The 15,675-nt window shown below is 40.2% G+C and overlaps 1 protein-coding gene across 1 annotated transcript; it reads left to right on the top strand.

The window, feature by feature from the left end:
- LOC109844008 (probable transmembrane ascorbate ferrireductase 4) lies at positions 206–14,629 on the top strand. The gene is given in 5 exon segments (XM_020413014.1): positions 206–456; positions 594–645; positions 6,104–6,303; positions 14,200–14,304; positions 14,306–14,629. Coding segments are annotated over 5 exon segments (780 nt in total). The 5' UTR covers positions 206–306; the 3' UTR covers positions 14,579–14,629.

Below are 15,675 nucleotides of genomic sequence, written 5' to 3'. Positions count from 1 at the left end.
ATAACAAAACTTCACTAGACTTGAATTCCCATGAAGTTAGGTATTTTTTTGCTAAAAACAACTCAGATTCAGCCAGTTGGCTAGAACTGGGTTGCTTTTGACAAATAAGTTTTAAAGAGGTCTTTTTTTACAATTATTTTTGGAAATTGATTGCTTTTCAAAGTTTGTCCAGAGAAGTAACAAAGTGAGGCCACTAATAAAAAGAGTTGAGAACTAGATCTAGTAGAATAGAGCAAGCACTTCAAGTTTTAACTATAAAACTAAGCTTCTCAGTGAGTGAAGATAGAGACCCGAACCCGGAATAAAATGGGTCGGATCATGGTTCTGGTTAGGGCCTCGGGTCTACTGGTCGCCGTTCTCCTTCTCATTTGGGCATTTGGGTTTAGAGCTAGCTTTCTCCCCCATTCCAACTCCGGCGATTCCTCGGATACTTCCCAAATGGGCCACCTTTATTCGGTAATTTGCACATTTGGCCTTTAATTTTCGTAATTGTCTTCTCATTTACTAGAAACCACCTTTTTCTTTTTCTTTTTTTCTTTCGTTCTTTCTTTCCTTCTTTCTTTTTTTTTTCTTTTTTTTTCTTTTTTGTGCAGGCTCTTCATCCGCTTCTGATGGTTATTGGCTTCATTCTCCTCAGCGGCGAAGGTGACCTTCTTTCTTCTGAACCTTTTTTATATTTGGCAGATGCCAGCTCTAAGTTATTATTTTTGGGTAAAATGCGGAAATTAATTTGCCTTTGTATGTTGGCGTAATTTTCCTCCAAGTAAATTGTTAGAGCATCTCCAACAGCTTCCCCATCTTCTTGAAATACTCAAATTTGGAGAATATAGAGCTTTTTGCTTCCCCATCTTCTTGAAATACTCAAATTTGGAGAATATAGAGCTTTTTTTTGGTCCAACAGATTCTCCATCTCATTCCCCAAAATAGGGAGAGCTTTTTTTTGGTCCAACAGATTCTCCATCTCATTCCCCAAAATAGGGAAGGAGGAGAAAAAATAGTGAGTCTTCCCCAAATCTGCAGCATTCTCCAAATTTTTGGGGAGAGCTTTATTATTGTAATAAATATGATTTTTCAAAATGGGAAAGCTGTTGGAGTTGGAGCAAAAATAATTTGGAGAATATGACTTTTGTTTCTCCATTTTGAAAAAAATTTTGGGGAAGCTGTTGGAGATGCTCTTAGTAATCGAAACTCCTACGAACCAGAGAGAAAGTAGAAAAAGGAGAAAAGCAAATATAAAAGACACCCTTTTTAAATGGTTCGGCAATTTGTCCATGTCCACCACAGTATTAGAATTTATTTATTTATTTCTGATTAACTTATAATTACAAAAGAGGGCGTTCATACATAAAGAGACTAAGGCTATAAAATTACAAATTTATCTTTCTATATAGCATGTAGTTTTCGGCTCAATGTAACGGCCTAACATGTGATAAGTTACAGCAAAATATGGGTGAATTTGCTAACATCATGCACAGCCTAATCAGACACCATAAGCTCTCCAACATAAATAACCTCTAGTTCAGTGTAATGGCCTAACATGCAAATTTGATAGTTTTAACATTTTTATTTAAGGTAGAGGGTGTTGTAATGAAAAAAATAGCGTTAGAAAGTTCCGTGAAACTGTCACACTTCGAATGGAATTTCATAATAATTACTCTATTAAATATGAGTGGAAGTAAACAGTAAAGACTTTTGAGCTTTGTCACAGGGATCCAAAATATGAGACTAATAGAGGACATGTGAGCTGTCCCCCCTCTTATTACATAATGAGCTGATCATCATTAATGATGATCAGCTCATTATGCAATAGAAGGGAGACAGCTCACATGTTCCATTGTTGGTCTTATATTTTTGGTCCTTAGAGAAATTTTCAAGGCTTTTTGCCGCCCCCCTAAGAGCATGGGCAGCAAGCTCCCAAGCCCGCTCTCAGCCGCCGACGTGGCCAAGGTCTCCTGCTTCACCCCCTCCAGCAGCCTCCGAACCGCTCCCAGCCCGCTCCCAAGATCTGACGTAGCGGCTCCCAAGCGCTCCACAAATTTGTGGAGCGCTTGGGAGCTCCCAACTGGGAGAGGATTTACAAAAACCCTCCTCCAAAATCAGAAATCGGAGATGAGGGCGTTCGCGGAGATGCTGGCCTTCGCGGAGATGAGGGGTGGCGTTCGGGGTAGGATCGGAGACTGATGGCGGAGATGATGGATGATGGCGGAGATGATGTCGAAGAATTGGGGTTGGGTCTGTCGAAGGGAGAAGATGGAGTTTTTGTTTTTTGTTTTTAATGGAGTGCGTTGTTTGAGGTGAAAATTTTGAGTTGTGAAATTTTTGTTGAAATTGTGAGTTGATAATCGAACGTTGTGAAAATGCAACCGTTGAAAAATCATGCCGTTGGAAAATTTAACATTGTGAAAATACAGCCGTTGAAAAATCATGCTGTTGAAAAATTTACTGTTGTAAAAAATCATCTATAAATTCGTTTCACTTCAATACACAAATCATTCCACACAATTCTCTCATAAAAAAAAAACTCTATATATCCCTATCAAATTACAAATCTCATGGATCCCTCACAAAACTATTATTCGCAATCCCTATCAAATTACAAATCTCATGGATCCCTCACAAAACTATTATTCGCAACTCCTTACCGGTGACGGGTCGACCTTATACCCGCCGTTCTATACAGAAGTCGTAGAAGAAGGTAACCCCATCAAGTTCTCGCAATCAGCAACACAACAAGTGTCATCCCAAGAAACACCGATCACAAAGAAAAAGAAGGCTTACACGAGGTCCGAAAATTGGACTGTCCACGAGGATAAGCTTCTTGTGTCTGCTTGGCTGAACACGAGCCAAGACGCCATCCAAAGTACGGGGCAACACAAAGACAAGTTTTGGCACAGAGCTAACGACTACTTTATCCAATACTCCACCGATCCAACGAGCCGCACACCAAACCAAATGATGCACCGTTGGTCAACGATTCAACTGTCGGTCAACAAGTTCTGCGGGTGCGTTGCTCAGATTGAAGGAAGACAAAGATCTGGTACGGGAATTATTGACCAGGTAAATATTTAACTTATATGTTTTTATGTAAATATTGAACTTATATGTTAGATTATTCTAAATTTAACTTTTGTGTAGACTGCAGAAGTAAAAGAATTATACCAATCTCTTTATGGTAAGCTATTCGTGTTTGACCATTGCTGGGTTGAGTTGCGTCATCATCAAAAGTGGATCCAACAAATGAAAACTTACAATAAGATTCGATCACAGCCGAGAAGAACCATAAACTCTGATTCCTCACCCAACAATTCCATGCCAGCGACCCCCATCGAGTTGAACACCGACTCGGATGATGTGTTAGTAAGGCCTGAAGGGAGGAAAGCAGCAAAGCTCAAGAGGAAACAAAATGTGGAAAACTCTGAATCCGCTACGTCCATCATAGGAGAGGCTTTCGCGTGGATAAAGCAAACCACCAATCAAAAAATAGAGCTAAAACAGAAGAAACAAGATGACGATATCATGAAGATGGATCTCTCAACACTCAATTCAGTTCAACGACAATACTTTGAAATGCGTCAGGCAGAGATATTGGAGAGGTGGATGTCCAAGGGTTCTTCCTAATTATCATATATGGAAGAACAATTGCAAATCGAGCTTGCAACACGCCAAAAGCTCGCTCAACATCTTTTCTTGCGCTTTCTTGTTGTTGAGCAAAGTACTTATGCTTGTTTCCTCGAGGTGCTGGAATAGTCTTCACTAATGTGGACCACTCCGGGTAAATCCCGTCGGCGAGATAGTATCCCATATTATACTCGTGGCTATTGACAGTATAGTTGCACGGTGAAGTTCTTCCCTCCGTAAGTTGTGCGAAAATCGGTGAACGATGTAGAACATTAATGTCAATGTGAGACCCCGGCAGTCCAAAGAAGGCATGCCATATCCAAAGATCTTTGCTAGCTACGGCCTCCAAAATAATTATAGGTTCATGAAAATGTTCAGTATACATACCTTGCCAGGCAATTGGACAGTTCTTCCATGTCCAGTGCATGCAGTCGATGCTCCCAAGCATACCAGGAAAACCTCGTTGTGAACCTTCCTCGAGCAGGCGTGCAACGTCTTCATTAGTCGGTGAACGAAGGTATTCCTCTCCAAAGATGTTGATAATCGATCGAACGAACCTCTTCACGCTCTCAAGCGACGTACTTTTACCGATCCGAAGTAGTCGTCAACGGAGTCAGCGGATGCTCCATATGCGAGCATCCGCATAGCTGCAGTAATCTTTTGAAGACTAGATAGTCCTAACTGTCCAGCACCATTCCTCTTTTGGACGAAGTATTTGTCATGTTCGACGACTACGTCGTGGATTCAAAGGAATAACGAACGCGTCATTCTGAATCTTTGACGAAAATAATAAAGAGGATAGGTTGGTGCGTCAGCAAAATAATCTTGGAACAACCGATTGTGGCCTTCTAGTCGGTTTCGATGGAGCACGATACGTCGTTTGTGTTGAACTGAAGTTGAACATTTCTCTTGTTCTTCTTCCTCAACGACAACAACTCCCATAAGAAAGAACGTCTTCATCATTTCATCATCGCTAGAGCTAGATGAGCTAGACATTTTATTCTGGGAGATGATGGGTTGAGGAGAGAAGCCGTCGAATTTTATAGGAATCAGTCGGTTGACGGGCAAAGTTTACGATACCTCGAACTTCGTGCCCAACCTCGAAGACCGCAGGTTACCTCGAAGACCGTGTGCGTTCCCTCGAAAGCCGCGTGTTACCTCGAAGACCGTGTGCGCTCCCTCGAAGACCGTGGGATGCCTCGAAGACCGTGTGCGCTCCCTTGAAGGCCGTATCCAACGGTTAGAAATAAAATACAAGAGGTTCAAATATAATTAAAAGTAATGGGTAAAATATTAAAATAGAAGATGAGTTTTTTCGATATTGTTGGAGCTCCTAACTAGGAGCTTGTTGGAGCTCCATAAAAAAAGGAGTGTCTCCCAAAGCTTAATTTTTTAATTTTTTTATTCTAAAATGCTTAAGAGCTCTTGAGAGCTTGCTGAGTAAGACTCCCAAATGAGAGCTTGATGCACTTGCTCTAACATTATCAATTAATTGAGTTCCAAGTTACTAGTACTAGTTACCTGCAACTTTTGCGCTCACGCTGCCACGCACATGCAATAAAACGCACTCCTAGATTTCTGTATAAATGCATATAATGGTCGACCGTCTAGTTGGATGGGCTGTTGTCTGTAATACTCCACTGTGAATAATCTAATGAACTAAACATTTAAAAAAGAAAAGTAGATCAAATTCACATAAAAAATTGATCATACATGCTATCATGTGTGTTTTTTAAGTTTTTCTATATTTTATTATTTGCCGACATCTCTGTAGCACTGATCTTTGTTTACTTTTTATTTTATTTTTTTAGTGATTGCCTTTTGGCGATTTTCTCGATTTATTATTCTCGTTGAATTCTTTTCACAGTCGAAGGTAATGTTTTCAAACTGGTCCTAAAAAAATGTTTTAAAACTGGCCCCGTGGTCCTGACTCCTGCCCATTGGATCGTATATATCCTCAGTATTGAGGATAATTGTTTGGTTTATACACAGTGCACTGACAATATAAAAAAGAAATTTCTCTCTAAAAAAATATAATTAAATAGTCTTTAGTTTTAGTAGTTTTATCATAATAGATTTTTTTTAATTCTAGCATTACACTCCTAAGGGAAATAAATATTCCATGGAACAAAAGTTTACAATACTAATTAAATATAATTGTTTTCTCATACTTCTAAATTTGCTTAAAGAAGAAACGTATGATATATAAATATATCTAAACATGAGACTGCAATTTAACAATTTGGATATAGCATAGTAATATAAGTATTAACTAAGAAATCGAGTCAAACTCCTATAAAGGTCCTTGCTGTCGTAAATGAATGAAAATGCATTGAAAAAATTGTTTGTCCTATAATTTTGTATTTTGACGTTCTTAAATTTAGTTGATTAGCTTTCAAGATTTTGATTCTCACCCAAAATATGTGTCCTTCAATTCTGTGTTAGTAATATTTGTATTGAGGAGGGGGTTATTGTAAACTGGCAGCAATATTGGCGCACAAGTGGTTGTCGGCGTGGTCCAGGAGCACGAGGAAATCGGTGCACCTGTGTCTCCAGGGTGCGGCACTAGGGTTTGGTCTTTTCGGAATTTGGGTCAAGTTTAAGGGTAGAATCGGAATACTGGCGAATTTTTACAGCCTCCACTCGTGGATGGGCCTGCTCTGCCTCGTCCTCTTCGCTTCTCAGGTCCATAGACTCTGTATCCTCATTCTTCTCCTTCTCTTCTTTTTGTCCGTTTCACTGAGTTCGATGGCCACAATTTCTATGGATCAGACACGTACCTCTTTTTGTTCTTCGTGTCTTGTGCTTGTGAATCTGTCCCGGCCCACTAGTTACCGCATTAATCAAGTTAGTTAGCCAACGGGTGGAGGCCAAGTTAACTCACGGAAAGCTCGTTTGTTGATGTTCTACGGCGAGATTAGCGGATAATTCCGAGTTAGCAACGGGTCTCGGGGTCGATGCAGACCAATGACGAGGTTCCCTCATCCCCTAAGACGGTTGATCCCTATCTGAAATAAGAGAACTGCAAAACAAACACGTTAGAGGATCGGAGTTGGATTCTCCGGTGATTCCTCTGACGATCAAGTCAATATAAAGCTCGAATGGAGAACCAATGTACTGTGTAAGTTCAGAAAGTGCATATGGGAACGGCTGAGGTGTGTCTCGGGCCCACCCGAGGCACATGTACAGCGAGACACTTTTTTTGGTGTCTCGCACGCCCAAGGCCCACGCGAGCAGGGAACAGGCCCACGCGAGACAGGTTTTGGGTTTTCTGTTTGCATATAAATACCCGACGATTCCAAGGGCTTAATATATAGAGGATTAGTCGGCTGTTTAGAGAAAAAATAGAGGGTTTAGACGGCGGCTAAAAGAGATCTAGATCTGAAATCTTGAGGAGAGAAAAAGAGAGCGTTTGGAGGGATTTTACAAGAGAGATTTCAATTTCTTTTGGGTAAAAATAAAAGCTTCTTCTTTGGGACGAGCTTGTGGTTGTACAAGTCGTCGGCGTTCTCCTCATAGTGGAATCTCCCCTCCCCCTTTCTCATGGATGTAGGCAAGTTTGTCGAACTACATAAATCTCGTGTTTTTACTGTTTTCTGGGTGTTGGCTATTTCTTGTAGGTTCCCTCGACAATTCAGTCCTAGAACTGATGAGAGAAAGAGTGTATATCTCACTTTGTTGAGATATTTCACGTATGCTCTTGTTTCCTTCGGGAAACAGGAACATAGAGGTTGGTTTGAGCTTTTGTGAAAACAAAAGTCATGGTTTTCTCTCGGGTTATATCGCTTCCGCTGCGTGAGGGCGTGACTCTGCGCCCAACAATTGGTATCAGAGATGTTATTCAGATTGGGAGTGGTATAGCTTCTGGTTTGAGGTGGTGCTCAGCAATTTCCTGAGAGAAGTGGATTTATTAGTACAATCGGAGGATATTGCCAACTAGCAAAACAGTTAAAGTTAGAAAGTACGAGATCGAAAAGTTCAATGGGAAGAATGATTTTTCCTATTGGAGGATGCAGATGAAAAACTCGTTGATTTCGTAAAAATTGCACAAGGCTTTGGCTGGAAAAGAGAAGAAACATAAGGATATGTCTGATGGGGATTGGGAGGAGCTAGATCTGGAAGTACGGGCGTCGATTATCATTTGTCTTGAAAGGGATGTAACTTTCTTGATAGATGGAGAGAAAACGGCTGCGGGCGTGTGGTCAAAATTAGAAAGCACGTTCATGATGAAGAGTCTAACGAACCAAATCTATTTGAAATCCAAATTGTATACTTGCAAGATGGAGGAGGGTTCATCAATCCGGGAATACATCAACAAGTTTGATATGATCAGACTTAAAGGACATAGACGTTATAGTCAGGCCCGGCCCAAGAGGGGGGGTAGGGGGGGCGACCGCACAGGGCCCCATTTCAAAGGGGGCCCCAAATTTTTAAAAATGCCCATAGTATATTTCTTAATTCTTTCCAATAAGTCTTTTGTTTGTTTAAAAAAGGGCCTAATAATCTAATACTAGCCCACTAAATTAAATAATAATTTATGTCCATTGCCTAAGCCTAACTGCCTAACACCCATGACCCATCTGATTTACATTTTACCGGAAATATACACCAATTAGTACTACAATTATGATTAGTTGCTCATTTGTCTCCTAAAGTTTAGGAAATTCAATTTGAACTCATTAATTCCCAATTAACTATTCCCTATTAACTAGGAAACACACCAATAAATATAATTCAATAAATTTATAGTTCAAAACACCAATAAATATAATTCAATAAATTTATAGTTCAACATTTATATAGAAGAGGGCCTCATTTTATCATCTTGCACAGGGCCTCAAAAAAGCTTGGGCCGGCCCTGGTTATAGTTGAAGACGATGATCTGACGCTTCTACTACTTCTATCTCTGCCGAAGTGTTATGAGAACCTGGTGCAAACACTGATGCTTGTGGGAGACAATTTTACGATGGATGAGACTAGAACGACGCTTCTAGCAGATGGTCTTCGGAAGATTGTAACCAGTGACATGACTACTGGTGGTAGCAAAGAATAAGCGCAAAAATTGTTTGCTAGAGGAATGAGCAATGAGCGAGGAAAAAACATGGGAGAAAAGTCTAGATCTAAATCAAGACCTCTTGCGGGAAGACCGTATTTCAAATACGATAAAATTGGGCATTTCAAGGTCGATTGTCCAAATAAGAGAGTGGGTGGGAAGAAGAACAATAACAAGACTGAAAGGAGAGAATGCAAGGAAGTATGTTTCAGAGGAAGGGAGCGAGAATGAATGCTATATCATCACGGGTGGTGAGGATATATCCGGAAAGTGGATTCTTGATTCATGTTACTCTCACCACATGTGCCCAAATAGGAAGTGGTTTACTACCTACAGAAGCATTGTTGGTGGAACTGTATTGATGGGGAACAATCATGCTTGTAAAACGGTGAGGCTAGGTAATATCAAGATCAAGATGCATGATGAAGTGGTCCAAACATTGACGGATGTGAGGCACATTTGCGACTTGCGGAAGAATTTTATCTCAGTTGGTGCATTGGACTCCGGTGGTTGTAGGATTGTTACAGAGAACGGAGTGAAGAAGGTTGTTCGGGGTTCCCTAGTAGTGATGAAAGGTGTTCGTCACGGTAATTTATACACTCTCAGGTACGACAATAACGGGAGATGTAACGATTGGAACTGAAAAAAATGATGGAGACCCATATGAGCACACACGGTTATGGCATAGACGACTTGGGCACATGTCAGAGAAGGGTCTGGATCTGCTTGGTAAGAAGGGTTTGTTGAAGAATCTGAAGAAACCTTGCATGGATTTTTATGAGGATTGTGTGTACGGGAAGGTGCACAGGGTCCAGTTCTTGAAAAGCAATCACAAGAGCAGAGGTATATTAGACTATGTGCACACAGATGTGTGGGGTCCGGCTCAGACAACTTCCAAGGGTGGTTCTAGGTATTTTGTCTCGTTTATAGATGATCATTCGAGGTATGCTTGGTTTATTTTCTTAAGCATAAGAATGAGGTATTCGAGACATTTAAGAAGTGGAAGGCGATGATTGAAAACAGGATATGGAAAAAATTGAAGACACTAAGATCTGACAACAGTACAGAATATACAGATGGTGCTTTTAAGGAATTCTGTGATCAAGAGGGTATTGCTACACACTGGACAGTCAGATCTACACCACGGCAAAATAGGGTCGCGGAGAGGCTGAACCGAACATTGCGGGAGAAAGCAATGAGTATGCGATCTTATGCTGGATTGGGTAAGGAATGGTGGGCATAGGCGGTGGCTACAGCTTGTTATATTGTGAACTGTTCTCCACATTTTACATTGGACGGTGATACACCCTATAGGGTGTGGTCAGGGGAGCATGCAGATTATGAAAGGCTCCGGATTTTCGGGTGTACCGCCTATTATCACGTCAACGAGGAAAACCTTGACGCGAGAGCCAAGAAAACTATATTCTTGGGATATGTAAAGGGTGTAAAAGATTAACGTCTTTGGTGTACAGAAGATTCGAAGTTCGTGATCAGCAGGGATGATACCTTTGATGAGAAATCTATGATTGCTAAGGCGCCCAAGGATGATGGTGTTGGGACTTCAAAGTCTCAGATTATTGAGATAGAACCTAAAGACCAACCAAGTTCTAGTCATGTTCAAGTGGGAAATCAGGTAGATGATGAGCTTGAGCAGGAGGAGGAGAATACACAAGCACTACAACAACATTAGGCCGAGGATAGTTTAGCTTTCACTAGGCCAAGGCGAGCACATAAGCAGGTACTGAAGCTGGGGGATGATCAACCCCTGAAGCATTATGGGCAGGTTAATTTAGTGGAATGCGCACTCTCGGTGGAGGATGATGAGCTGGTCTCTTTCAAGGAAGCTATTCGGGATAGAGATACTGAGAGTTGGTTGGGTGCGATGGAGGAGGAGATGAAATCTCTTCGAAAAAACCAAACATGGGAGGTGGTCCCATTGCTTGTAGGAAGAAAAGCTATTGGTTGTAAGTGAGTGTATAAGAGAAAGGAAGATCCTTAAGAGCTCGGTAGTACAAGGTACAAGGTGAGACTAGTGGCTAAAGGGTTTGCACAAAGAGAGGGTGTGGATTACAATAAGATATTTTCTCCAGTGGTGAAACACACTTCTATTCGGGTGTTATTAAGTATTGTTGCTCATGGTGATCTTAAGCTGGAACAACTTGATGTAAAGACGACCTTCTTGCATGGAGACTTGGATGAAAAGATCTATATGCATCAACCTGATGGTTACAATGTTGAGGATAAGGAGCATCATGTATGTCGTTTGAGGAAGTCACTCTATAGACTAAAGCAATCTCCTTGGTAGTGGTACAAGCGATTTGACTCCTTCATGCTGAAGCATAGGTTTTCTCGAAGCGATTATGTTTATATTTGGAAGCTTCGTGAAGGTGATTATATCTATCTTCTTTTGTATATGGATGACATGCTTATTATTTCGAAGAGCATGGTGGAGATAGATAGACTAAAATCTCAACTTGGTAAAGAGTTCGAGATGAAGGACATGAGCGCTGCTAGGAAAATACTGGGTATGGAGATTAGAAGAGAGCGAGCAAATACGCGATTGTTCTTGAGTCAGAAGGGCTACATAGAGCGGGTGATCGCGAGGTTCGGGATGCAAAATGCAAAGTCGGTGGTGACTCCATTGGCTCCATATTTTAGGCTTTCAGGTAAATAATCTTCCGCTAAACAATCTCCCACTACAGCGGAAGATAAAGCACACATGGAGTGTGTTCCTTATGCTAGTGCAGTTGGCAGTTTGATGTACGTCATGGTGTGTACACGCCCATATATTTCACAGGCGGTCAGTGTGGTTAGTAGATTCGTGGAGAATCCGGGAAAGGCACATTGGGAAGCGACAGTCAGAATACGATTCACTTGGCAAAGAATCAAGTTCATCATGCTCGTACTAAGCATATCGATGTCAGGTATCATTTCGTGCGGGAAGTTATAGAGGAAGGTGATATTTTTCTCATAAAGGTGCATACAAATGAGAATCTCGCGGACATTTTAACTAAGATGGTCACATGTAGCAAGTTTAAGCATTGCTTGGACTTGCTTCATATCAGCCCGTGTTGAACTGTTCAAGAGGGCATGGCCCTTCGGGGTAGTGATGGGATAAGGTGGAGACTATATAGAGCACAAATCCTGAATTACGGTTAACTTGATCCTGGTGGAGGGTACGTAGGCAGCCACGGTAAAGTGATGCAACTGGTTTGGCCTGGTTTGGTCTAGTTTGGTGTTTCAGATTTCTCTGGTGATGTTCGCGGTGTTCTTCTGGTGTTTGTCCAAAATTTAAGGTTTATCAAATGATGTACGAGGTGGAGAATTGTGAATGGCTGAGGTGTGTTTCGGGCCCACCTGAGGCACATGTACAGCGAGACACTTTTTTTTTGGTGTCTCGCACGCCCAAGGCCCACGCGAGCAGCGAACAAGCCCACGCGAGATAAGTTTCGGGTTTTCTTTTTGCGTATAAATACCCGATGACTCCAAGGGTTTAATATATAGAGGATTAGTCGGCTGTTTAGAGAAAAAATAGAGGGTTTAGATGGCGGCTAAAAGAGATCTAGATCTGAAATCTTAAGGAGAGAAAAAGAAAGAGCTTGGAGGGATTTTACAAGAGAGAGGTCAATTTCTTTTGGGTAAAAATAAAAGGTTCTTCTTTGGGACGAGCTTGTGGGTTGTACAAGTCATCGGTGTTCTCCTCATAGTGGAATCTCCCTTCCCCCTTCCTCGTGGACGTAGGCAAGTTTGCCGAACCACGTAAATCTCGTGTTTTTACTATTTTCTGGGTGTTGGCTATTGGTTGTAGGTTCCCTCGACAATTCTTCCCTAGAACTGATGAGAGAAAAGAGTGTATATCTCACTTTGTTGAGATATTTCATTTTTGTTCTTGTTTCCTTCATGAAACAGGAACATAGAGGTTGACTTGAGCTTTTGTGAAAACAAAAACCAGGGTTTTCTCTCGGGTTATATCGCTTTCACTGCGTGAGGGTGTGACTCAGCATATGATTAAATGAGTTGGCTCGAATGGCATATACCTATGGCCCCGATGGCAGCGTGAAGACCCCTCCCCTTGCAGTAGGCGTTGAGCTCATATTTATACTTAACTAAGAGGAGTAAATGCATAACTGTCTGATTCTAGGTAGACAGCTGGATTGGCAAATAGCTTTACAGGTGTTGACTAGCTGTGCGATGACTCACCCTTGATTTGATATGGTGGTGATTGAGGGGGCGTGGCGCTGACGCTAGGTGGTGAGTCATGGAGGCTAGGGGCACTAGGCATGATGATGATGAACATATGTTGGTGTGGAGTTCGAGGACGAACATCCTCTCGAATCGGCTCCACGAGTGGGACGACAAGTACTGCCTCTTTAGTCGGCCTCGAAAGTTGTCAACCCAGCACTGAGTGAATGAGGGTGGTCGACTCGATTGATGAGGTCGAGTGAGAGCTGGTCTCGACTCGGCTCGGCTCGGGAAAGGTCGAGTGGCCAAGTGACCCAAGTCAGCCCTGGCTAGGTTGAGCTAGCATGATTGATTATTGACGATATGTGGCATGTGTCGCCTTTGAAAGGAAGATTAACACTTAGTTTAATTAATGTCATAACATCGTAGGAGTGATATGATCTAGTTAGCCCACAAGTGAAGATCAAGTTAACACACAGAATGCTTGCAGGAGTGATATGATCTAGTTAACATACAAGTGAAGAGGTAAAAGTTAAGACTAAGTTAGTGAGAAGATTGAAAGATCGAACTGTACTTGCAAATTAAGGGGAAGATTGAGGTTATTAATATGGGAGTATAGTCCCATGTCGTGTAGAATAAAAAAAGATTGATATGTTTAAAATTAGAGTTGGGGTAAGTATCTGATAGCTATAAGTTTTTATGTTAAAATTGAGTTGTAGCCTCTTTTTAAGGGTGATTTTTTAAAACTGCTAGATTAACTTGTTTTTTTCCTATACATTCACATGTTAAACTGTAATGCTTGTTGAATTTACTATTAAACTCATCTAAATTCTATATTACACTTTTCATTTACAATACAATTAGGATTAGATTTAACAGTAAGTTCAACAAGTATGAAGTGCTAAAACGTTCTAAAATCAGCATGTAATTGTCACATGGGAGTTTTCGAAAGAATATTTTGACATTCACATAAATGAGGACACTAAAGTGCCAATTTTGAAAACTTCAATATGTATACACATAAGTTCAATTAAAAAAACACTTTTAGAATGACTATACAAGTGCAAAGTAATGGGGGAATGTCATTTTACTATTTTAGCGATTGCTAATTTCCATACACTTTACACTGATATTTACTATTGAATTGTGACAATATTTTATTTGCACTAATATTTAGTATTGGAAGGGACACAATATTTTATTTTAAATTGATAGTATGGTATATGGGGTTTTCTCCTTCATGATTTTGTGTAGAGGGCTCTCTACAAGATTTTTATTTATTTATTTAATGTATAATACCCTTTGGCTAATTAGCAACAATAACCCTCTTTTTTCCCCATTTTCAGTGGACACTGGGATTTCTCAGATTATGGCACCGGCCAGAGAACAGGCGTACGAGAACGACCATGCTCCCGTGGCACGCTTTTGTGGGCCTGTACACGTACGGGCTTTGCCGTGATCACTGCAGAAACTGGCCTCCTCGAGAAGTTGACTTTTCTTCAGACACGTAGAGGCGTTCACCGGCGATCAACGGAGTCAACCCTGGTCAACGCTCTCGGTCTTGGCCTTGCATTCGTCTCTGCCCTTGTAGTGTTCGCTGCAGTCTCTCATAAGCACCATCGTCTTCCTTATCAAAGTAAAAACGTAGATGTTAATTATCAAAGTGTTAATAAGTTTGTGCAGTCTGATGGTTTTGTTATTAATGGAAAGGATGTTTCATCTTAGGATTGTTTGCCTTTAAATCCAAAATTTATCTTATTTAATTTTTAAGCACAAGTACTTTTTCCAATGTTCATAAACCCAAACGAACTGTCTTTAATTACCTTTAAACCCAAAATACCAAATACACTTTTACATTCATAATGTATCCCTTAAAAGAAGGGCGGATCCCGTTTTTTTTTTTTTTTTTTGGAAAATATTTGCATCCCAATCATTTAACCACTAAACAAGCATGTAGCATAATTGAACGTTGATATTACATTTACTTTTTTAGTAAATAGAAACTTCTTCTCAGCGTTAAGAATTTTTTTGGATCTGTCATTGTCTCAAACATGAATAAATACCCAAAATAACCTTACCCCTTTACCCATTTAATAACAGAACTCATTCTTCCATGGTATCTCCTCCACCACCACTTCCACTTCCATGGATAATACCCTTCTTAAAGATATTCTCACTTAATTTTCTAATCGTATCCAAACATGAGAATAGAAATGAGCATTCCATTTTAACGTCAATTCCATTACATTCCTACTTTTATTTTATTCTCACTCGACTTGGGGAGTAGGTCTGTCCATCCGGGCCCGAGCCCAGACCCGGGCCCGGTTGCACCGTGATAGGTTCGGGTCCGGGATAGAGCAGGCCGAGTCCGGGCTAGAGCATGTCGGGTCCGGTTTCTTTGTTATTTAAATTTTTTTAATTTTTAATTTTTTTTAAGAATACAAAGCAAAAAATAAAAACAATTTTGATAAAAAAAATATATTATTAATCAATTGTAATTATGTAATTTACAAATTTAAAAAATTATAAAAATTAAAATAATAAAAAATAATCGTAGAATTAAATTAAAAATAATTGTAGAATTTAAAGAGTCCAAATCAAAGACCTCTAAATATATATGTTGTGGTTAGGATTTGAACCACTAACCTACTCTCCAAACTCCTAAATTTTACCACTAGACTAAGTAGTCCAAAGTATTCATGTCATTCATATATTATACATAAACAAATTGTAAATACTTATAGAAATTACATAAACAAATTGTATTATATATATATATATATATATATATATATATATATATATATATATATATAGAGAGA

This window comes from Asparagus officinalis, chromosome 5, assembly GCF_001876935.1.
Source record: "Asparagus officinalis chromosome 5, Aspof.V1, whole genome shotgun sequence".
Classification (NCBI taxonomy): domain Eukaryota; kingdom Viridiplantae; phylum Streptophyta; class Magnoliopsida; order Asparagales; family Asparagaceae; genus Asparagus; species Asparagus officinalis.
Note: the sequence above shows the minus strand (reverse complement) of the source record. Positions and strands in the feature narration are given on the sequence as shown.